The 22,795-nt window shown below is 42.0% G+C and overlaps 1 protein-coding gene across 4 annotated transcripts in view; it reads right to left on the bottom strand.

Moving 5' to 3' along the window:
* Positions 1-22,795, bottom strand: part of BEGAIN (brain enriched guanylate kinase associated) — a gene marked incomplete at both ends in the record, with an annotated part of 158,777 nt that overhangs the window by 94,660 nt on the left and 41,322 nt on the right. For 3 of the 4 annotated variants that reach the window (XM_082000528.1, XM_082000529.1, XM_082000526.1), the window contains one exon: positions 20,657-20,685. In XM_082000528.1, the coding sequence (XP_081856654.1) occupies positions 20,657-20,685 (29 nt within the window). Of the gene's footprint in view, positions 1-20,656; positions 20,686-21,031; positions 21,092-22,795 lie in introns of those variants that run through there. The other variant, XM_082000527.1, reaches the window with a different exon arrangement.

Below are 22,795 nucleotides of genomic sequence, written 5' to 3'. Positions count from 1 at the left end.
ACGTACTGGGAGAGATGGTGGTGTCAGGGACGGGACAGGAGGCTTCTTGTGAGGCACTGTAGCGAGCAGAAGCAAGAGGAACTTTTGACTTTCAGAAGCTTCTTGGGCACTTATTGTCGTGACCATTTCCCATCCTTGGTTGCCATAGAGGGACAGAGAGTAGGGTGGTCTCCAAACTGTCTGGCTGGAGCAGCTTCCTCTCTGAGGCTCCAGGTTTGTTCCTGTCACCTGTGCTCTGCTCTGTTCCTTGCTATTTTCTCTAAAGCCCCTCAGATCTAATCCCCAGATGAGAAATCAGCCCCCTAATTGGCCTAAATAATATATCCCATTATCCTGGACAAACGCTGAGCACCATACTCCATCTAGTTATCTTAAGCACCTCCTTTCCCACAACTGCAGTTGTAGGGCCACTGTCTTGACATTTTTCCTTGAGGGACAGGTATCAGATTGAGAAAAGATTCATGAAGATTTTTCTAAATATTTCTAAACTTACCAGTCTTTAATGAGTTAGCATAAGATGTATGAAAGGGTGTCAAGTACAGGCTGCCCAGGGAAGTGGCTGAGTCACAATCTCTGGAGGTACTTGAAAGACATGTAGGTGTGGTGCTTAGGGACAGGGTTTAGTGGTGGACTTGGCAGTGTTAGATTTATGGTTGGACTTGATCTTAAAGGTCCTTTCCAGCCTAAATGATTCAATGAAAATAACATGTACATGCATTCGCCCTACCACCCCTTGGTTTCCTACAATCCTGGAAAGCAGGGCCATCTGCTTTTTGCTTTGACTGTACTCTGAACAGCAACCAGGCAGTGGTTTTGGTCAGCAAACCACTGGCCAAAAAGGGATCTGCTCTCTCGGCAAATCTCTTCAGTTAACTGTGATGCTCAGTGAGGAGTGCAATAGAATCTTTAGGGGTCCTGCCAGAATACATCCAAACAGACTGCATTCAATTGTATTATAATTTTGTATAATTGCTTTTGTTAAGCAACCCATATTCTGATGTCTAGAGTGATTAAAACTTCTCTATAACTGTTAGTATTTACTTACCAGGTTTATACTCTTCTCTCAGCTATATTCTTACATTGTATTGACTTCAGTAGGGCTCTAAGTTACATTGCCAATGTCAGAATTTGGGCTTTTCGTCTTTACAATGATGAGGAGGAACTTTACTTCACCAGGTAAAAGAGCATGCCATACTTCATGCATGAGCATAAGGATACACAGAAATCTAACGTTGGTATGTGAAGAGATGGAGTCAGTCACCTAGCTGACAAGCACAAGGCTACAAGCACAAATGTGATGTCTATACCTACACATGAGAAGTGAGTGTGTGTGTTCATGTCTGCCTAACTGCCCACAACTTAAAGTTTCTAAAGAAAAATAGGAAACTTGCCACAGTCATTTCTGGATAGAAACACTTTGTCTCTCTCTTTTTTTTTTTTTTTTTTTGTAAATGCTTTTCTGTAAATGAAATAGAATTGCAAAACCACATAATTATAACTGAGCTTGATGTTTATCAGAAATTACTCTGCTGGATGACACCTTTCACAGGGTGAAAAAAGTAAACACTTAGGTCCTTAAATTGAACTGTGTAAAAGAAAAACTACTGAAATGAAATACATCTGTGGTTGATACAGAAGTTGCCCTTCAAACCCCAGTTCCCCCAAATGGGAATTCCTGGATTGTGGGTAAGTAGAAACATAGAACAAATTAGGCTGAAAGGTGCTTTTGGAGGTCATGTCGTCCAGCTTCCTGTTCAAAGCAGATTCAGTCAGATCAGGATGCCCAGGGCCTTGCCCAGTCAAATTTTGCATATCTTCAAGGATGGAGATTTCAAAACCTCTCTAAGCAGTCTACACCATCCTTCCACTCCTCTGTGGTCTAGTCTCAGGCCGTTACCAAAGGCAGAATTAAACCAGACCAAAAAGCAGACCAAGAAAAAATATTCTATTTAGATAAAACTAAACCCAAACCAAAACTCGTGGTCCCACAAAATTTTACAGTAACCGTTAGGAGCTTCTTTAGTTAAAACTGGTGAAGGGAGGAGAGGATTTGATAGCAAAGCACTGAATGTATTAGAGGATTTTGGACTTTCAGGACTGCTTTGCAATTTCTAGTGGAAACTTGTGTTGGATTAATTCTTGCTTAGCCTTGAGTGTAGACATAAAAAGGCGATAAAAAGCAAAGTATACATAAGTCATCTCCACAGTATACACTATATAAAAATCATAGAACAATAGAATAGTTTGGGTTGGAAGGGACCTTTAAAGGCCATCTAGTCCAACCCCCTGCAATGAGCAGGGACATCTTCAATGAGAGCAGGTTGCTCAGAGCCCCGTCCAACCTGACCTGGAATGTTTCCAGGGCTGGGGCATCTACCACCGCCCTGGGCAACCTGTGCCAGTGTTTCACCACCCTCATGGTGAAAAATTTCTTCCTTATATCTAGTCTAAATCTACCCTCTTTCACTTTAAAACTATTACCCCTTGTCTTATTGCAACAGGACCTACTAAAATGTTTGTCCCCATCTTTCTTATAACCCCCTTTAAGTACTGGAAGGCTGCAATAAGGTCTCCCCGGAGCCTTCTCTTCTCCAGGCTGAACAACCCCAACGCTCTCAGCCTTTCTTTATAGGAGAGGTGTTCCATCTCTCTGAACATTTTTGTGGCCCTTTCTGGACCCACTCCAACAGGACATACTCAGCCTATGACTAATTGAGCAGACTCAACCTTCCAGAACAACATATCTGGTCTTTAACTTGCTTCTTGCTTTCTCCTCTGACAGTCTGAATAGTTTCTGACAAGCTTAGAGCTCTTTTTCCCTACTGAGGGGAGGGTGGCAACTTTCCCATCGTGGGATCCAGTGCAGGTGGTCCTTCCATTGTGTGACAGAGGTGGTTGCTGGATTCTCAGTACGCAGGCACCGATGGGAGCGCTACTGGAACTGGAATCCAAAAAAAAAAAATCCCTGTATGCTTGTCTTTTCAGTGCCTTTAAGAGCTGCTGCATAGTGAAAGGCTGGACATCCCTACTTTTTCAATTAACTTCACTGAACTCAAAATAAACACACTGGCTTAAGGAAGAGGCATATCTGTAGCATGCAGCAGACAATTCAGTTTTGTTCTTGTGCTTTAGTATCATCACTGGTGTGACTGCAGGAATGGTCAAGAAGACAGTATTTCTTCCAGTTGCATGCTTTTAGCTAACCCTTCCCAGTGCAAACTGCAGCGTTTATTCATTCTCATTCCAATCTTGGCTCCTTTGATATCTTTAATTGGATGCATGAAACCTTCTCTGCTAGTGCAAAATGCCACAAGCAGACAGGGTGCTCGCTTGTGAGGAAAAGCAGCCTGATTTACAAATCACTTTCTTCAATCTCACATAGATTTCCCCCCCCCCCCCCTTCTCTCAGTTGGAAAGATGAGGCTTACTGCTAGCGTTGCAGAGTGGAGGCAGCTCTGTATTAACATTATTTTTAGGAAGAACTTTTTAAAGTCCATTTTAGAAAGACTCTAGTTGCAGTTGGAAGTGGATGTGTGTATAAGCACATGTACGTATTTACTATGTACCCAAGCCTGATGCTTCAATAGATGCTGAGCTGGAACAGTTTCCCTCTTGGAAACCGCAAGAATCCAGGAGTGTCTCTCCGAAAGCCACAGATAAGGAAGGAAGTGAATGCCTTGGAAAGCAGAGCTGAAAGCTGGAACTACAGAAAGGGGACCTGGAGTGCAAGGTTCCCATTGCTAAACCCCAGGGCTGGGTGCTCTCATAGCTATGAGCTTGGAACTGTCACCCATAAGCTCTTAGATGCTGGACTAGGGTAGCTGCAGTTGCTGAGCTCAGTCATGTAAGTGCTGAATGTTTTGTTTCAAATTACATGCTTAAAATGTCCATTTGTTCCCATTTGAATATACTCCATTCAAACTTGCCAAGATTTATATTCTAAAATGGGAACTGATGTCCCATTCTTTACAATCTCTGTATTAGCACTCAAATAGTCTTGCTACCCAGCTGGAGAGTCCTTTGAACAATCAGAGCACCTAAATATGGGAGATCCATATCAAGAACGCAGTTTATAATGCAGGACTTAAAGTCCAAACAGTACTTCTGAGAACGGGAGGAAAAGATACAAAGATCAAAAAAAGTCAAAGTAAAACACACTTTCTTTCCCAGTCAAAGCAACTTCAAATGTGGAAAAACTGCACAGAAATTACTGCAATATCATGTTTATCTAATGAAGACTGAAGTAACTCATGAGCTTTTAATGATGTAGCATCAAGTAGCAAATATTAACTCATTATGCAATGACTGTTCTGCAGATCTGAATCTTCTTCTAATGTAGTACTAATCGATAAACTCCCGTGTCCTACCTGCAACTGCTCTATTTGAATTAGATAACCACTTTATGGAGGTGCCTCAGTTTTCTATATGCTTAATTCATGTTGTCCTTTCAGGCTGGGAAAGAGCTCTCCATCATCCCCATTTTACAGTTGAAAAATGAGACCTTAACATGTTAAAGGTCAGATCCATACAGTCATTTGAATCTTGAATCCCCTCTGAGATGTTTGCGGTATCTATTTGCATTTTGGTTGCTTTTGAGAGGTAAGAAAGTTTCTTAAACTTGTCTGCTTCAAGTTTCCAGCTTGGGTAAAAGGTTCCCTCTCACTAAACAGTCTTCTTGGCTTCTTTAACCTTTGCCTTTTGGACCTGAAGGAGGACTCTGTGTGGTCTACCTGATGGCACCATCAGCTTTCTGCCAACAGCCGCTGCTGCGCTCCTGCCCCTCCTGCCTGGGCGCAGCATGTGTTACCATCAGTGACCGGAAGGCAAAACGCCTCAGGTTTTCCCACCTGGCAGAAGGCTCTCTTTGCTTTGTTACGTCCCTCTAAATGCCTCCTCTAGTGGTCCGTGCAAGAAGAAAAGGATCTGAAACTCTCTTTGATTGATATCTCAATCTGTCTTTTGATTTCTCCTGCTGCCTGTTTCACCTAGCTTTTGTCACTGATAATTTGCTTTTAAACGTAATGGGTAAGCTTCTGAACCATCCTTCTCCTCCTTTAACCACAACTTCTTTCAGTGCATTAATGACTGAAAAGTTACATTTTCACTTAACGTGAATTTGCAAAGAAACTTTAGATAATAGGCAGCTCTAAAATTCTGACATCGCTGAAGCTATTAGAAGAATAAATCAAAAGAAAATTCTCCTGCTGCTCCTGCACAAAATGGGGAGAAGGATAGGGCAGGGGCCCCAGTGCTGTGATGCTACACAACAGCAAGCACCGTAAGCTGAAAAGGGCATGGAAATGGTAGTTAGAGTTAAGCTTCTCTCTCTGAACCGGAGCGATGTCAGAAAGACAGGGGGAACCCACTACTGCCACTGAAAACATGTTAATTGCCTTCATCTCACGCTATGGCTTTTATTCCTTATTGGTTGACCTTTTTTTTTTTTAACGCACAGGAAAACATCAGAATAAATCAAAGACATCACCTGTAGAAACTGTAGTAACTATTTTGATGTGAATGCAGTTGAGTTTGCTCACACTGGCAGTGGAATGAGCTCTTAGAACTACTACTAGTAGTACTTTGCTTGCAAGAACATATGCAGTGATACTTACCTGGTATCTGGTGTTAAGAGCCCATATATGTGCAATGCATAGCACTGGTTTTGTGGGGGTTATTTATATTTGGGGACAAGTAAAGGACAAGTCTGAGTATCTGGATCCTTCCTCACAAAGGGACTATGGTAGCATGCTGTGGAGAGGAAACGGTGATGGGGAGAAAACAGCAACGAATTAGTTTTGAAATAGGGAACAGCAAGCAATGCTATGAGAGTTTTGATCTGGCTGAGGGATGTTCTGCTTTAGAACTTGTCCCTGCTTTGTGGCTGAATGAAACTACTCATTTCAGAAATGGTTATTCTGCTCCTGGAGCAAGAACTTTGTTGTCCTGCTCTATGTTCTCTGCCCTCCTTGTCTCAAGGCAAGCAACTTCCAGACACTCCCCTGGCTTTGACAGAAACCCCTCAAAGAACTTGGAGAAGTCACATAACCATTCTCAGCCTCGCCTTTAAGAAGCCAATGACGCTTGCAGAAGCCACAGAGGATTTCTGAGACTTGGTTGACATCTAGAATTGCAGATGTTCCTTTGTTGGGCAAACAAGCCTACACAGTGCAGAGGCAGAAAGTAATGATTTCAGGTTTCTCTCTCTTTCCCTTATGCTTCTGCCCTTCGTTCAAGGAAGGACAGGCAAAAAAAGGCATGCTTTATATTTCCTTTACATTAAAATCCCAATGCAACATTTACAATTTTAATGCTTTGCATGCTGATCCAGTGTTTTAGGGTTTTTTTACGTGACTGTTATTCGAGTACTTTAATGATTACTTGCATCACTCTCATTACGCAGGTTAACAATGTATCTACCTTTACAGTGCAGATAATGCTGTACAGCTGATGAGGCTCCAGAATAATTAGTAACCTGACCTTCCTGTCTGATTCATACTTATGAATCTAATAATAAATAATCACATGCGGAAGAGTCAATAGAGAAATAATGTAGCACACTTCTTTTAGTACCCTAATTCAGCAAAATAAACCATGAGAAGCATTTCAGTAATTTACTATAGTAAGTGCTCTCAGCAGCTTCTGTATTTCAGCTCTTTGGTGCTCCAGCATGAAGATAATTATCTTGGTAATTTGTTATATTGTTATTTAATAGTCCCCAGACAATATTCTATTTTTTGAAGGAACAGGCCTTTCCTTCTATACCTTCCTCTCCCATTACAAAAAATGTTTCTCTATGAATCTTTCCCCTTGCCAATTTTTTTTTTTTTTCTGTTTACTACTTTCTCCAGAAAGATCCCAGTTACTGAAAAAAAAGCTTCTGCTTAGCAGCTGCATAAATGGAGCTGCAGGAGACTCCCTCTTCTTGCGTCTCTCTGAGAAAGCCACAGGAACTGCTCCTGAACAAGCAGGGCTGGCAAGGGAGCGCAGGTGAGGGGAGAGCAGCAGTCAGTAGCACTGTGGACTGAGACCACAGACTTGTCCTCTAAAACCTGGGTTTCTCTTCGTCTGGGCTTCTAGGGAAACGGATAAAGCGTTGGGGAGAATAGTGAACCTCAGTCTCTGAAGTTAGATGAAAATGAATCTTTGTTAGAGTAGCATGAACTTAGGCAGGAAGTTTTCAACCATTCCTGAAGTAAGAGTAGAGGGTAGAAACCAGGGTGAGGAAGAATGAAGGCTCAAGCTTTGGTAAATTAAATAAACAATTAATCTCCCAAAAGTTGCTGGAGTGGGAAATGTCTGGAGCTGAGGTTTTTCGCATCTCCATTTGGGGATGGGAATGGGTGAAGCTGTTGATGGAGCACGAGGAGAATCCCTCCAGAAGGTGAAGGGGTGGCAAACACATGAGGAGAAGACACAAGTCTAGGGAGAGGTGGGGAAAAAAGGCTGGAGACTTCTGAATTTGAGTGTAGGTGGTTATGACCTCAATAAAAAAACACTTCTCTCAGAGTCACCCTCTCTCTCAAATTGATTTTTATTCCTCCTGTTTAAGAGGAACAGACTGTCATCTCTCTTTTTTTTTTTTTTTGTCTCATATCACTCCCTCTGTGGTACTATTTCTTACAGCCTTAGCAGGAACCAGCTTGTCTGCATATAAGTCTCATAATAAACAACATAGTTTCTAGTTTATTTAATGCCTCCAGATTTTGTGCTTTCTGGGTACTGGCCTTGTTGCTGTTGTCCTTTCAAAGAACTCCAGTTCTAAGAAGCCAAGCTTTTATCTCTTAACTTTTTGACTGTACAGAACATTTTTGGGGTTTTTTTTTGTGTGGTTTTTTTTTTTTTTAAATTAACTTAGTGACTCAAACTCCACAAAGTACCATTCCTACTTCTCACCAGCTGGTGGTCCATATGCCACTGCATCTCTACTCTTGTAAATACAAGTTTGAAGTCATACTCTCAAATCAGACTTTTCGTGGTTAATATAGCAATATGTTAAAATGTCAAATGATGCAGAATAAATGAGTTGGGGCTGGTGGAGGAAGCCGTATTCTGCACATTTATAAAACTTTCCTTCTAAGGGGCTCCCGAAGGTTTGCAGATGTCAGGGGGTTTCTACAAGTCTGACAGGGTCAGCACAGGTCTGGGATTTGGGATCCACAACGTCCTGAGAGAAGCATCTGTGAGAGGCAGCGGCTCCCAGCTTCTCAGTGTTGTCTACCAACATGTTTAAGCTCTAAATTAGGAATAAAAAATACAGTCTGGCACATTGCCCATGAAAGATTGCCAGCTTCTAGCTGAAACTCTTCATTACTCTAGAAAGGGTGGTAAGTGTTCCCCTGAGGAGATGGAATTTTGTGACATACACAGTGCTCAAAAAAAACCCAAACCCCCCAAAACGCAGAAGTGAGGAGGGAAAAAAACAAAGAAAATCCTTTGAACCTTGACAGTGCTTCAGAGAGAATCCTAATGGTTGTGGCTATAACCTGTGTCTGTAGAACAAGACTGTTGGAGCCTTCAAAACTTTAGACCTCAGTTCATATTTTCAACTCAGTAATGGCAGCACCTTCACCATCTGCATTTCAAACAGATGTACAATCTCTGACCTGTTATATTTCCTCTTTCCATTGCATAATTGCCCTTAATTTTGGTAATCATGGTATGACTCTGCAAGCCAATGCCCTAATTTCTAGTGCTGAAGAAAATAGTCAGGGTAAGAATAGAAAATGCAACTAATGGCTTTCTGCAAAAGAGCTGCCACTAGCAAAGGGATAACAGGTTTTTTTTTTTTTTTATTTTACCGATTCTGCTGTTAATAAGAATGCCTTCTGCCATTGTGAAAGTTGTAGTTAACTAGTCTCCAGTTCAGTGGCTCATAGCAAAGGTGTAAGGAGAAAAGTTCTAAGTGGATTTGGAGAACCTTAAATAGTTTAGAGGCTTTGTGCCATAAATCCATCCTGCAGGTGTATGCCAGTTGTGGTTCCAATTACTGCAGACTTGTAGCATGCAACACTCTAGATATGAGTGACAGGAGTATCATGTGAGTGTTTTGTTCTTTCATGAATGTAAAAGAGTATAAATAACATTGCCTTTTAGATAAAAAAATATATTGCTTTCTTAAGTCTCTTTCTGATTCCATTAATCTCTCTGCAAAACTGTAGTTAACTGTTTTCAGCTTCTGTGTGGTCTGCGCAAACCAATATGTAATGTAACTAATCTATGCATAATGAGGTAGATAACACTCAAAAAGGAATTGTGGTTCTGGGAAAAATTGGAGTCCTCCAAGGATGCAGTAATGGATTCATTCAGTTACTTAGAATTCAGCATGCAACCATATCTATGCCTATTTATATCTTAAGTTGCTTTCCCGATGTTGTGTATATAGCGATGATGAATAAGGAGATGGGACGGTCTACAAATCCAGGCTGGCAATTTAATCAGAACTGTCTGCTCTGCGTGCCATGATAATTAGTGGTTCAGTGCTATAGGAACCTTAAGATGAAAATCCTGGTAAACTTTGTTTTTAATGTGCAATAGGATTTATAAATCTCTTCAGGGGATGACGAGGAGAATGCAAATCAACTGTAAAGCCACAGTAGAGAAGTTCCAACAAAGCATTTATTAGCATTTTATTATCAAAACTGTAACTGAAATCTTCTACATTCCTTTAATCCAAGTAACATGTAGCTGTTGTTGTTTATTTGCTACATGTTCCTAGGTTATAATAAAAAAAATTGCCTTCCACAGTTGACCAGGGGAGGGTTATCACTGCATTAAAAAAAAAAAAAGCTTTTAGGTGAGAACAAATGTTCTTCAAAGCAAAGTATGTAAAGCAAAACTGGCTAGATTAGCATTGTTTTTCTCAAATGGCTCCAAGTGTGCTGTGTGCTGGAATAAATGAGACATCTTTCTCAAAGGTTTTTTCTTTTACATTTAGATGATATTTAGTCCTGGCTTGTAAAGAAAACCCTCCAGAAGTTCACAGCATGTGAAACCCGTCAGTTCTAGTAACTAAATCTACTGAGGCTTTGTCAAATTAGAAAGCATAACACAGTTAAAGGAAAGCAAGTTGAAGCCTACAGTTACTCTAAAAATCTGCATCAGCAGCTTTGTCAAGGTGGAGAAAAAAAATGTTCCTGTTGTCAGAAGTTACCTGTTATCTAGAACTTTTTGTATCATATGCAGTAGGCAAGACAGCTTTACTCCTCTAAACAGACATTTGTTAGAAGACTACCTGTTTAGTACTATAATTTCATGTACTTTTTAATTTATCAGAAAAAAAAGTTCATGACTTTTAGGCTGTGATTTCTCTTGTAGATTGAGACGGAAGGAAGGTGGGGCGGGGGGGGAGTTGCTTTGTTACCAACCAGTATAGGTCATACAAATTTGGCCCAAAGAAACTCATGTCAGCCTTCCCTATCTATGACTCATTTCTTTCCTCTTCTGCCCATATGTGCTGTTGCCAGAGGTACCCCCTGGGTTATAACAAGGGCGAATTAAACTTCTTCATGAAAAAGCCAAGACTCTTGAATTTGGTATTTCCTTCACATGGGACTGGGGAGGACTGTGTATCTCCTAGAGCCTTCCTGCTCTTGGTTCCTCCAGTAAGTGAAAGAGTTTAATAAAGAACGTTTGCTGTAAAGACAAATCTTGTCTGGTGGCATCTTGTGAAGAAATAAAACAGGACCAAAGAAACATGAAAATATGCTTCAGGAGACTCCACAACTGTGAATGTCATTTTAGCAAGGGGTCTCCGACACCTACCACAGCAGTTCCAGCCGCAGGGCGAGGGTACTGCTTCCGCAGGTGGCAAAATGGAAGCAAAGTGAATGACGGGACTTTCTATCAGCCCTCTTTACCCACACCTCTCCCCCTCCTCAAGCTTGCCAGACATCTAGGGCTCAGAGCAAAGACTGCCATTAGCTGGGCTATCCTAGACCACATTTCAAAGCGTGGGCTGAAAATCTACTCAGAAGCCTGCCTATCATGCCCATTGCACTTGGTAGCATTGGTAGAGTAAGGATGGGGATAAGCCAGGAAGATTTTGCTCTTCTGAAAGGCTGGTGAGGGGTCAGAAATGAAGTGGAATCGCTGAGGCTCAGACTTGGCAGGGTTGCGCTGCTGATGTGGGTTGAGAAATTAGGCGCTTCCCTGCGTGGCTCTGCCTGTCGCTGTGATTGCAAGGCTGCAAGAAGATGGCGGAGTGGGATACTAGGGCCAGCTGCTGTGCAGATTTGGACAAAAATAAGCCCCTTTTAGCAAGAGCCTGTCTATGAATTCAGCACTGGAAAGGCATAGGACTGAAGGCCCATTTGGACTTGTGTAAAAACTTCTTGCTCTGTTTTTTTAACTAGGACAACCAATTCTCCTGTGCGTTGAGCTATACTATTGCTTTCCAAGTAATTTACTTAAACATTGTTGCTCTTTCACCACTCTACTTGCATTGATTTGGGCTAGTTTGCTGTGTTTCTCATTTTTATCCATCCTTCTGAATATTTGAGTCACTTGATCTTTCACTCTTTAATTGCTGGTGTCTCATTAATCTAAATCAGAATGCGAATACAAATAAAAGCATCATTGCTATTCTCAAGGTGAGAGTCAAAATTAAGCATACAATATATTTTTAATTCAAATAGAACTGTTTCAGTGCTGTAGATTGTTTGTAAGGAGTCTAAAAGCCTTTATTTCCATATAGAAAGCAGCACTTTCCCTGTCATGAAGGATGTGCCTCTATCTGTGAATTTACTTTATTACTAGATCCCCACTGAGTTGTTAAGAATATTGGGTAGAGCTGCAAAACATTTCTTTTTCAGCCAGTCATGGATCTGCATTAAGTCTTGGAATATATTTGCTACCTGTCTGTCTGGACTGTTTCTGATTAACTCCCTGGAAATACTACTTCCTTGTTACAGGACAGAGATAGGATTCATACCATGAAGAAATAATAACTCAAAGGGCAAGTGACCCAGCAGTTACAAACTTAGTTAAATATGTGTGTGCAAAGTCATTTGCCATGCATTTAGTGCTACTTAAATGTCATTTCAAGCACCTACACATGTAGGACTTCTTGGCAGCAAGACCAATTATACAGATATATAGACAATTTCTTTTTCTATCTGTAGACTACTCTGTGCAGGCGAAGCATTGAAAACTGTTAATTTGTGCAGTACCTTGGTTAAGCCAGCATGCCTGAGTTAAATAGCACAAAGATTTAACAATTTTTAAGCAGAAATGTACAGAAACGAGCAGTGCTGATTACTTATCTCTTCAAATTGCCTACTGGAAGAATGAGCTCTTGGGGAATAGTGAGGGAAAAGATTAAGATGCCATTCATTGCTGGGAATTCCAGCATAGCTCTTGGAAAGCCTTAAAATAGAGCAGCTCCTTAAACTGATCCTCTTGTCTAAACGGCAGTTACAGCTAACCGAAACATAAAATAAGCTCATTTGTTTGACCTGATTTGTACGGAAACTTCAAAATTAAGGCCCTTTGCTCTGACATGGGTATGAAACTTGGCCCCGTTGAGCAGAGGGCAGCAATTTGGAGCTGTTGAGTTGTGAGAGTTTCTTGTGAACATGAGAGTCTTTGTAGCACAGCAGGGACTCCCTGAAGAGTTCAGTGGTTTCCAAAAGTTTGAAGATCCTCTTTTCTTCTAGGACACCCTCTTCCTCCTCCTTCTTGTAAAGGTGGGCAAAATCAAGGTGAAGTGGTCAAAATTTGCATTTTGCTCTGAGTAGCTGAAATGGCATTTGTGTAGTCATGATGTCCTAGTGTGTCACATAAGTCAGCCAACTACTGCTTTGCCAACAATATTCCTCTCAAATACTGTTTGCTCTCCTAGACGCAAGTCTGCTGCATGAGGCATGTGTATGTTCTCTCACACACAACTTCTCAGTTATGGTTTTGCTGACATGGTCACAGCTGGGCAAGTTCAGGATGAAAGCTAAATGTCTCAATGCTTTTCAGAGCTTTGCTAATGCATATATGATGGAAGTCACGCTCCAAGAGGCAATATCATAGAATCATAGAATGGTTTGGGTTGGAAGGGACCTTAAAGATCATCTAGTTCCACCCTCCCTGCCATTGGCAGGGACACCTTCCACTAGACCGGGTTGCTCAAAGCCCCATCCAACCTGGCCTTGAACACTTCCAGGGCATCCACAACATCTCTGGGCAACCTGTTCCAGTGCCTCACCACCCTCACAGTGAAGAATTTCTTCCATATATCTAATCTAAATCTACCTTCTTTCAGTTTAAAACCATTACCCCATGTCCTATCACTACATGTCCTGCTAAAAAGTCCCTCTCCAACTTTCTAGTAGGCCCCCTTCAGGTACTGGAAGGCTGCAGCAAGGTCTTCCCGGAGCCTTCTCTTTTCCAGGCTGAACAACCCCAACTCTCTCAGCCTGTCTTCACAGGAGAGGTGCTCCAGCCCTCTGATCACCTTTGTGGCCCTCCTCTGGACTTGCTCCAACAGGTCCACATACTGCATGTGGCATGGAGGCCCTTTTTATCACAGTATAAACATTACTACAAACGAAGCAATGAGCAGTGACTCTGTGCACTGTTCAGTGAGGTGGATCTTATTACTCCTGGAAGAGTTGAATAACAACAGTTGTGTGGTTCACATGAGCAGTAGGATCGTCACACACATGAGAGGAATCCAGCAAGGAGCTACAGGCACTTATGATCCTGCTATCCCCCTCGAGAGCTCTGTAAATTATACAATCCTCATATTCGTGAATTGCAAAACACGTGTTTATAGCTCACTACCTACTGCCTATTTTTCAGCACATTGTACTTCATGTTAAGCTGGCTCTAGGTAATCACTAAAACATTAAGACAAGTCATCCCCTTTGATTTTTTTTTTTTAATGTGAAAAGCTTCATAGTTTTGATATATTTCAGATGCTTTTGACTTTTAAAGAACATGGAATCAAATGTGGTAATACAGAGTTTTTATTTGAATGCATTCTAAAGTCACTTGTGTGTAAATCAAGAATTGATTGGTAAATTAAATTGCCTAAGCCATGCCAGCAGCAACGGAGCTGGCAATTGCAAAAGCCTGTAATAAAGTGTTGCAGACAAGTTATCTCTGTCCTTTCATCAGTCTGTGCACAGTAGCAGCAGCAAGCATTCAAATTGTATTTGATTTCACCATAGAGCACACTCAAGTGTGGTTCACAAACTACACTGCCCTTGAACCACCTGGGGCTTGCAGCTTGGAACCTCTTATACTCTTCAGCTTACAAGATTGTTTTGTTACCGCTGCAGTCATTGCCACTGTTTGCTTTGTAAGTCACTGCTTTCACTCTTGAGCACACATCCCCCGATAGCTTTGGTCAGAGCTCTTCTGTAAACTGAAGCCTAGTTGCTGTTAGCAATATAGGGGATGCAGAGAGCATCCAGTTTTCACACCTTTGAATTTTCTGACCATGAAGCATCATTGCGTCTCTGGGGGAAAAAAAAATCCAGCAAAAACTCAATGAAAACCCCCCTGTTCTGCTCTACTCCTTAGGCTACAAAGTTTTGAACTAATCACAAACACTGTAAGAAATGGTCCTTCCCCCTGCCCCCCCTTAAAATATTTGTTCAAAATGCCCCCTCCTTTTTTCCCTAGCAGTTTACAGTGTTGCTCAGTGATGCACTTTGCCTTGCAAGAAAGGGGTAGGCAGAGCATTATTTGTAAGCTTGGTATCACCTAGGTCCAGCCTCTTCCCCATGACTCACTGCAGCTCCGGGTTGATGGCATGGCTCATCTCCTCCTACCTATTTCCTTGGTCTCTTCAGATGTTTGCGCAGCTCCCACTTGCCGCTGCAGGCCACTTTACACAGCTATACCTGGTTTCATTCAACCTGAATCTGTTCTGCCCTAAGTTCCTGTCATGTTTCTTGTTTGCTGGACACTTTTACTCCACTTGGTATTCATCTAGAACTAAAAGATATTATAACACCACACTTGTTAACAGCAGGTGACTGTAGATGATTCCTTCCATACCAGCATCACTGCCTTTTAGATCACTCTTCCAAGCAGCAGACAGCAGTTCAGGGCTCAGGGTTGCAGGACAACATAACAGTAACGCTCCTGCCTCAGCTGAAGTAGTGCTGATTTGACTGACTAGCACAGGTAACAGTAATAGTTGAAATGAAGTGCGATGGACTTTAGCATGAGCTACACAAGCATACTGTGCCCCTGCCAGCATTAATAAAATTCTCAGAGGTACTAGTATAGGTAGATCAACATGGCTCTGTGCCCCAACTGATCCCAGTTCCAGGGCTATAGCTCCCTTGGGGGCTGTGAATATATCCTTATGTGTCCATTGCTCCCATCGCTATGGTTGACAACCACCAAACTTAAAGCTGAGTGTAGTCTCAAGGGGAGAGAGACGTGTGGTTTAGCTGTGCTGTAGTCACACCTTGGATGGCAGCATGAACAAACCAGATGTGCTGAAAACAGCACTGCAGGGCTGTCACTGCTGCTGGGACTGCCTGGGAGACGAAAACATCTTGCAAAGCGGAGAAAAATGAAAACCTGCTTTACCTGTTTGAATAGAAGTTAGACAGCTCTCTTTTTTTGTTTCCTTTTTTCCTCCCTCTTTCAAAATAGACCCGATGTTCACCCACCTAGGTGACCTCTTTTACCATAACCTCTAATGACCCCAAACCCTTTTATGCCAGCGTTTCCCTATGTTCTAGTTCTTCCGAGCTTCTTGCCCTGTGCCGTCTCTGTGCCTGTGTCTGCAGCTGGGGTTTCAAGTCCCAGCTTCAGCTAGAGCCTGCAGACGCTGCCGAGCAGGCGCTGGAGCTGCTGCTTACACAGCCCCGTTGCTGTCCTGTGGCACTGCGCTTCTGCGCCAAGGCAGTGGCTCCCACCATATCCGCTGTGGAGGTAAAGACAAGGCCTAGGGTAAAGTAAACCATGTTTGTTGGTTAACTTTCTGGGCAAAAAATCCTCTCCTGTGTTCAAGTAACTATAGTAAAATTAATGTAGACGCAGGCTGAGAGAAGGACAAGGTGGGGATGGCAGGAAATGGCAGCGCGCTCATCAGCGTATGAAGAGGGCTATATTTATACCAAGTGCAAGGAAGGCAGCGTGATCTAGTGGACATTTAGGAAGGTATTCACATTTTCACTAAACTACCCCAGAAGCTTTTCCCTCGGTTTGCACGTGCCTCTGATGTTCCTTTTGAAGAAACTGATATTTCTTCCTTACCACAGATGAACTCAAACATGCTTGAGAAAAGTCCAAGTCTGAAAATTCAGGAGACTTGGATCGAGCTGCTGACTTACTACCAGCTGTGTGTGCAAAACAAATCACTGCACTTTTCATATGTTCTGAAACAAGGACTACAATGAAATGAAGATGTTACCTCACAGGTTCCTTGAGACATGGATCACTTTTATCAGAGATCCCTGGATGATTAGTAAAGAGCCACTACTGATGCTACCAAAATAAAGTGATTCTCAGTTGGGGAATGCCATGGTTACAGTGCAAAGTAGAAAGTCAGCCTCCTTACAGACGCTAATTATGCGAGCCTGTCAGTTGATGGTGGTGATGATGTGTCCTGTTTTATGTACTTTTATATACACAGTTCAGCCTATTGTGGATCTTGAAAGCTTAGGACTAAAAATATTGATTTAAGGAGTTTCTGAACAGTCACTGAAATTTTAGGAGTGCATTTAAAAAAAGAAAAGTTTTTTTTATTGAACAATATCTGTCACCTTAACTGGCATTTCTTGTGGAGTGAGATACTCTTCAGTGTAAGAAACACTGAGAATCTGGTCAATATTTGTGTACAAAAATATATCTGGAGGTCTCTTATGCCAAACCTTGCAATGTTTTCACTTGAAATGTTGAATGTTATAACCTATATTTCAAGCAGGATTAAATGGAAGCAAAGAAAAAAGCTACCATGAGTTTGTACAGGAGTTGTGGTGGAACCTGTTTTTTGTTTGCAGATCTAGCCATGGTACGGATTCAATCTGACTTAGAGGAGCAGTTTCTAGAGTACTCGCAATTTTGTGTGCCAGCCACCACAGACCTGCAAGGCCTCAGACTTGGAAGGCATGTGGTCCTCTTGAATATATGCATCAAAAGTAGTGCACTGCTAAGAGTCAAAAGAAGGTAGTATAGATATATTTGAAATTTACTTTAATTAACTAAGATTTTCAGTCCTTGTTTATAGACATGAAAAAGAACCAGATCCAAAAAACTGTATTTAAAAGATTGTAGTCAAAAGTAAGTAATGTTTAAAGTGACTGTATAACCACATACAGCCAACCTACATAAGTGCAGATCCTCGAGAGGTTTGTGATTAGCAGTTAGCCTTACTTCCTGCCTAATATATTGGTACCTTGAGATGTTATAAACATTATGTACTGCTAAGAATTGTTCACAGTGTGAAGACTTCATTGCAGTAACTGATTCTTCTAGTCGAGGTTTTAGCACAAAATAGCACATTTCCACTTCTAGAGGAAATCGTCCCTGTGTCAGGTTAAATACTGATAACGTCCCACCTCTGCTTCCTACTGCTCCTTGCACCTGTAATGCTGTCACGGCAAGCCCCTGCTGAAAAGGACAGGATGTGACATTGCAGGTCACGGTAGCTCCTTGGTCTGCAAGGGGAACTGTTACCGCGTTACGTTAGATGAATTGCCTCTTTCCAGCTAGATTCCGAGTGAAGGATGGTAACACCAAGAGGTGTATTAGTTTGCTGCACCGTTGCTTTGTGATGCCCTGGCTCCGTGAATTCAGGGTGGAATAAAGCATGGGTCATCAACAGATGAATTTTTCAGGCTCCTGCATTTGTCCCTCTGAGTGGGCCTGGCCACCCAAGTCCTTGGGGGTGCCCCAGATGCACTGGGCTGGAGAATGTACAAAGCTCACCCAAAGACTTCCAGAGCTGCTGCCTTAAAATTTTTGGCCCTGGGGGCTCCCAAGGACTGTCAGTGTGGAGCAGCTCCTCTGAAAAGTGAGACTCTGCACCTGTTCTTCATGTTTAAAAGACTTTCTTACCCGGAAGTGCACTGTGGACTGCAAACCTGGATTTCTCTAACCTGAGGTTTTTCAGCCTGGCTGCATAGGTTGTCCTGTGGGTATCCACCTAGCTCCTCTTCTCCTGTTTCTCCAACAAGGCTTGCTTTGTTTCCTTATTGCTAATTCCAGACCCCCTTCTCCTCGCTCTTTTGCAGGAGCGTCGCACCTCTGTGCGCCCCAGCTCCACAGCTGGTGTGGGCTCACCCTCTAGTCCTTGGGCCAACGCCATCCCAGCTGCTGGAGGATGGCACATCCTCAGCTGGTTGCAAAAACAGAGTGGGGAAGGAGCTGGGCCCAGGGGATAGGAAAGAACAAATTCAAGTATCATGTAGGAATGGCTTTTGCTGTGATGTTACACTGGTTCCTACATGTAACAAAAAAGACCGCTTTCCCCCAACATGCCCTTTTCCCTCCTGTTTCTCTCTTCCTTCCCCCAGCTCCAGGCTCTCTCTCTTCATGGCCTCTCTGAAGCCACTGTGCTTAAAAGACAAGTTAATTTGTTTTTTACCTGGGTGCCAGACTTGGATAGGTTTAGGAAAAATCTAATTCTCTCAGGTCTGTAGGTCCACCAGGCATTAAAATGACTCCAGTTTTGATTACTGTTTCCTTAAACTGCTGAGGGTTCTGTCAGCTTGCATCCAGGATGATGACTATAGACCCGGAGCCTGGAAAAGTTCGGGCTGGAGCAGCGCAGCTTCTGCGCTGGATCCTGCCGGAGCTCCCCCGGCCCGGCTCACCGCTGCACTCGGCAGCTCCTTGCGCCGGGTGGTGGGACCGAACGCCCGTCAGAAGCAACTTTTACACACAAGAATTGTAAACAGAAAACTTCATTAACGAACTCCTGACCCAGCCTGACCCTTTTCTTGTTGGAGTTAATAGCTATACTCCCACTTCCTTCAGCGGGGCAGTATGGACTTTTCCATCTCTATAGTGCTCAGGGAGTACTGAGGTAAGGACTGCTGCGTGCCTGCCAGCTGCCAAACCAGGGTGCTAGGAAAACGGAGCGTGATGGTTGTTTACTCTTGTCACAGCAAATTCTTTCTTTTTCGACACATTTCTGAGCTCATTCTCCTGGGCTCTGTAGCCTGTTATTGCAAATGTGGCAAGAGCCTGTCTACTAAAAGCAGAGGCCAAGGCATGCTCAGGAAAGTATTACAAGTCTTGTATTGCATTTGTGCACACATGCTTATCAAGCAAACATATAAATATATATTTGCTTGCATCTTCTTGGGGGAATAATTCATGACATGAGTGTGCAGATACCATGGGTGATCTTGTTTGGAATTTTTACTAAACCCAGGACCACATACCAAGGTGCTTTCTCAGTCATTACTCAGGAAAAACTCACAGCTTTAACATTATAGTGCCTATATAGATGCAAAACCATAATACATCACACAGGGTTTTTCTTTTGGCTCAAAACTTCTAATATTTTCATTGTCATGAGACACTACAAAAAATGTACAACTGTACAACAATAAAATACTTATTTATAAATTCTATTAGAAACTTTCAGACACACATCTTCAAGTCCACTGTAAGAGATTTAACCTCCTCCTCCTCAAATGAAAACCAGGATTTTGTTTCCAGCCCAGAATTTATTAAACACTCAGTCAAATCTCTGTTCTTTCACATTTGTCACTTTTTCCCTAGTTATTTCCAGAATTTTTGAACCTTTCTACTTTTCTAGTAACTCAGGATAGCCATTCCAAACTCAAGAAATCTCAGAAGTTGTGCTTGGACAACAGTTGTCACTAACTAGACTGAGTCACCGTGTTCGGAGAAGGAATTTGGGCTTGTTCAATAAAACCAAATAAGAGCATGGCTGGTGTTTTGGATTATTAAAATAAATAAAGCATGTAAAGGGTAGTAAAAAGTTCAGCTTTTACCTATTACTTTGATAATACCTGGGAATTTTATTAGTAGACAGGATTCAATTTTTTTTAATTTATTTTTTACAAAGAGCTAGAATGCTTTCTTCTTTCTTTTTCTTTCTTAACAACATACACAAAAGCAATATCCCCCAAAGCAGACTTGCACTCCGACATGAGATGGAAAACTTATGTTAATAAAAGCCATCTCCTTTTGCTTAAAGCAGAGAGATGTGCTGAGAAACTGGTACAGTATGACAACATTTTAAACACAGAGGAGACAAGATTTATCTGGCTGGTATACAATATAAAACAAAAATCGAACACCAATGTTACAGCATTATATTGAAACAAACCACAGTAATTAGATGCTTTGAAGTCAAGCCTATATTTTCTTCAGCTTTTTCATGAATTATTGATCCACTTTCCTCATTAAATGGAATGGCAGGCTCTTGCAGTAAATGGACAAGTGACTACAACATTTATATAATCAAATATCCTCTGCATCTGGCAATAAAACATGTTTGTGTGTAAAACATCCTTTCTGAAATGACATCCCTGCAAAACATTTACTAGAATAACCACACTCCTTTTCTTTTGTCTCTCAAACACAGCTTCTCTTGCATCATCATGCAATCCAGTATTTTACACTGATCGTATTAAGCAAAATATTTTCCAAGAGCCTGTATCGCCCATTGTGCAACAGAACATTTCTTCTCTATAATGAAATGTAAATAAACTGTCTCACTTACCTTATTTTCTCCATCTCTGCTGCAGAGGCCTACAAGAAATCAAATAATAGAAGCAAGTGAATGAAAGAAAACATTCACTCTGCAGATTTATGCATAGTTAAAGCTTTCCAAATGCTTTTCGACAAGTGTCTACAAAGCGACGATAAGCGAACCTCACATCTGCATTAGCCGAAAATAACATTGACAGATGAACTGGGGAATAATGCAGCACGCTGCAGGAGCACTGTATACCCACGAGCCATGGGCAACAGAATGACTCAGTTGTAGCTCTGAGGCAGAAAATGGGGAGGAAAAAAAAAGAAAAGGCAAGCAGTAACAAGTAACAGGTTACTGTGCCTCCTGGGTTTCTGAGGAAAAGTTGAAATGCGGTGCTACCCTCTGCTCGGTGGGCATGGCAGCAGTGCTCTGATGCCTGGGAAATGACAGTGATTTCATCACACGTGAATTTTCAGTTCAATTCATCATCTTTCACAGAGCCCGGCAGATGGAGGGGACACAAGCTCGCCTCCTTAGTGGGAGTTTCGAGTAATCAAATTACTTTCCTCAAGTAATACACTATCTTGACAATTAGCATCTCAATACATGGAGGCTTTTCATTAACCCTTTCACTACTACTTACCCGGGCTGTAGCTTACAACTCCGGTAACTCCTCGGGTCCCTCCGCCGGCCGCTGCAGCCGGGCTCCCGTTAACCCTTTGACGGCAGCTCGGCACTCCTATAGCCCTGAATCTTTACATCCCGGCAGAGCCGTAGGTGGTAATTTCATTGATGTGTCTGGTTTCTTTTTACCGTATAGATGCCGTAAATCCCTACTTATCTATAGCACGGAGACTCATTAATCTCTCTGACATTACTTATATCAAAAGCATAGTTTTAACCTTTTGGTTTCCTTGTCATCATTATCTTGCGCAGATCCTTAATAGCTGCTTCCATTTCATTTTATCACAGCGCTGGCACAGAATCTCATCAACCCTCCTGGTCCCGCTTTATTGTAACTAAGGAATGAGCTCTTGGAGCAATCCTGCAATCTATAGAGCCAGATAAATCACAGCATCACAGAATCTCTTATTTACACGGAGGGCATTGCCCATCAATCATGAACACTTTTAAACCTTATTGATTAATGGCTAAAAATCATATTTGAGTATGAAATAAATTAAAGATTAAAAATAGGGAAATATAAATTTCTTCAGTTACCCAACAGGAAATTTTTCAAACTGCCTAATAAACCATCCCAAATGACAAATTGTTGGTTCTTCATTGTGTCATCTTCCCTTCTTCTCATTTACTTTGGATTTGCCCACTAGATAAGTTGTCAGTCAGGCTGGCATTTTCATAATAATTTCTGATGACATACATTAAGGATTTTAGGCATTCACCATAACTTGGTACGCAAGAAGCCAGCTGCAGGAAGAGCTCTCCTCAGCTTCCCAGTAGTGGCTGTAAAATACGTTTTACGTGGTCTCTGCATGTCTGTTAGAAGCACAGGATTGCCCATGGTAAATCCCAGATTTTGAGATTAAAAATCCAACCTACAGACCCATAACTGTTTTCTCTAATTTATATCTATCCATTGAATCCATGCATATTCTGTAGTATTCAGGAAATAGTTTAAACATTGCTGACCAGAAAATGAACAACACGTTTTTTCTCCCTGGGCATGGGAAGCTACTGTCAGTGCCATGGGCTTGCCACTTTGGTTTTCCAGAGATAACTCTCAAAAACTGACCTAATCATGATGTTTCTAGCATTTGGTTGAGGCTGGACACAGTTTTCTCCAGGGCTACTCACTATTGCTTTGCCTTGATGTGTGGGAGTCACCCATGAAGATAAAGTACCTAGAAATATCTGATTTCAGTGCTTCTATTATGGCTGTATCTACAGACTTAAGGGGAAGCTGCCTGGCCTTGCTTTTGCCTAGTGCTTTGAATATTGCTGTACTCATGGGGACGGAGTGGGGGTTGTTTTGTGTGATTAAAGCCCAGGATGGAGAAGAAGAGCTGTAGGCTGGGTTTCTGGCTACACTCATCTGTGAATGCAGGTGAGTCATTGGCTGCCAATCCCGACAGGAAATTACTGGGGAAAAAAAGCACAGCAAATGCCTGACACCAAAACAAACCAGAAAACTTAACCAAGCTG

Source organism: Phaethon aethereus (genome assembly GCF_964289735.1).
Source record: "Phaethon aethereus genome assembly, chromosome: 5".
Taxonomy (NCBI): Eukaryota; Metazoa; Chordata; class Aves; order Phaethontiformes; family Phaethontidae; genus Phaethon; species Phaethon aethereus.
The sequence above is the reverse complement of the archived record's forward strand: the minus strand, read 5'-3'. Positions and strand labels throughout refer to the sequence as shown.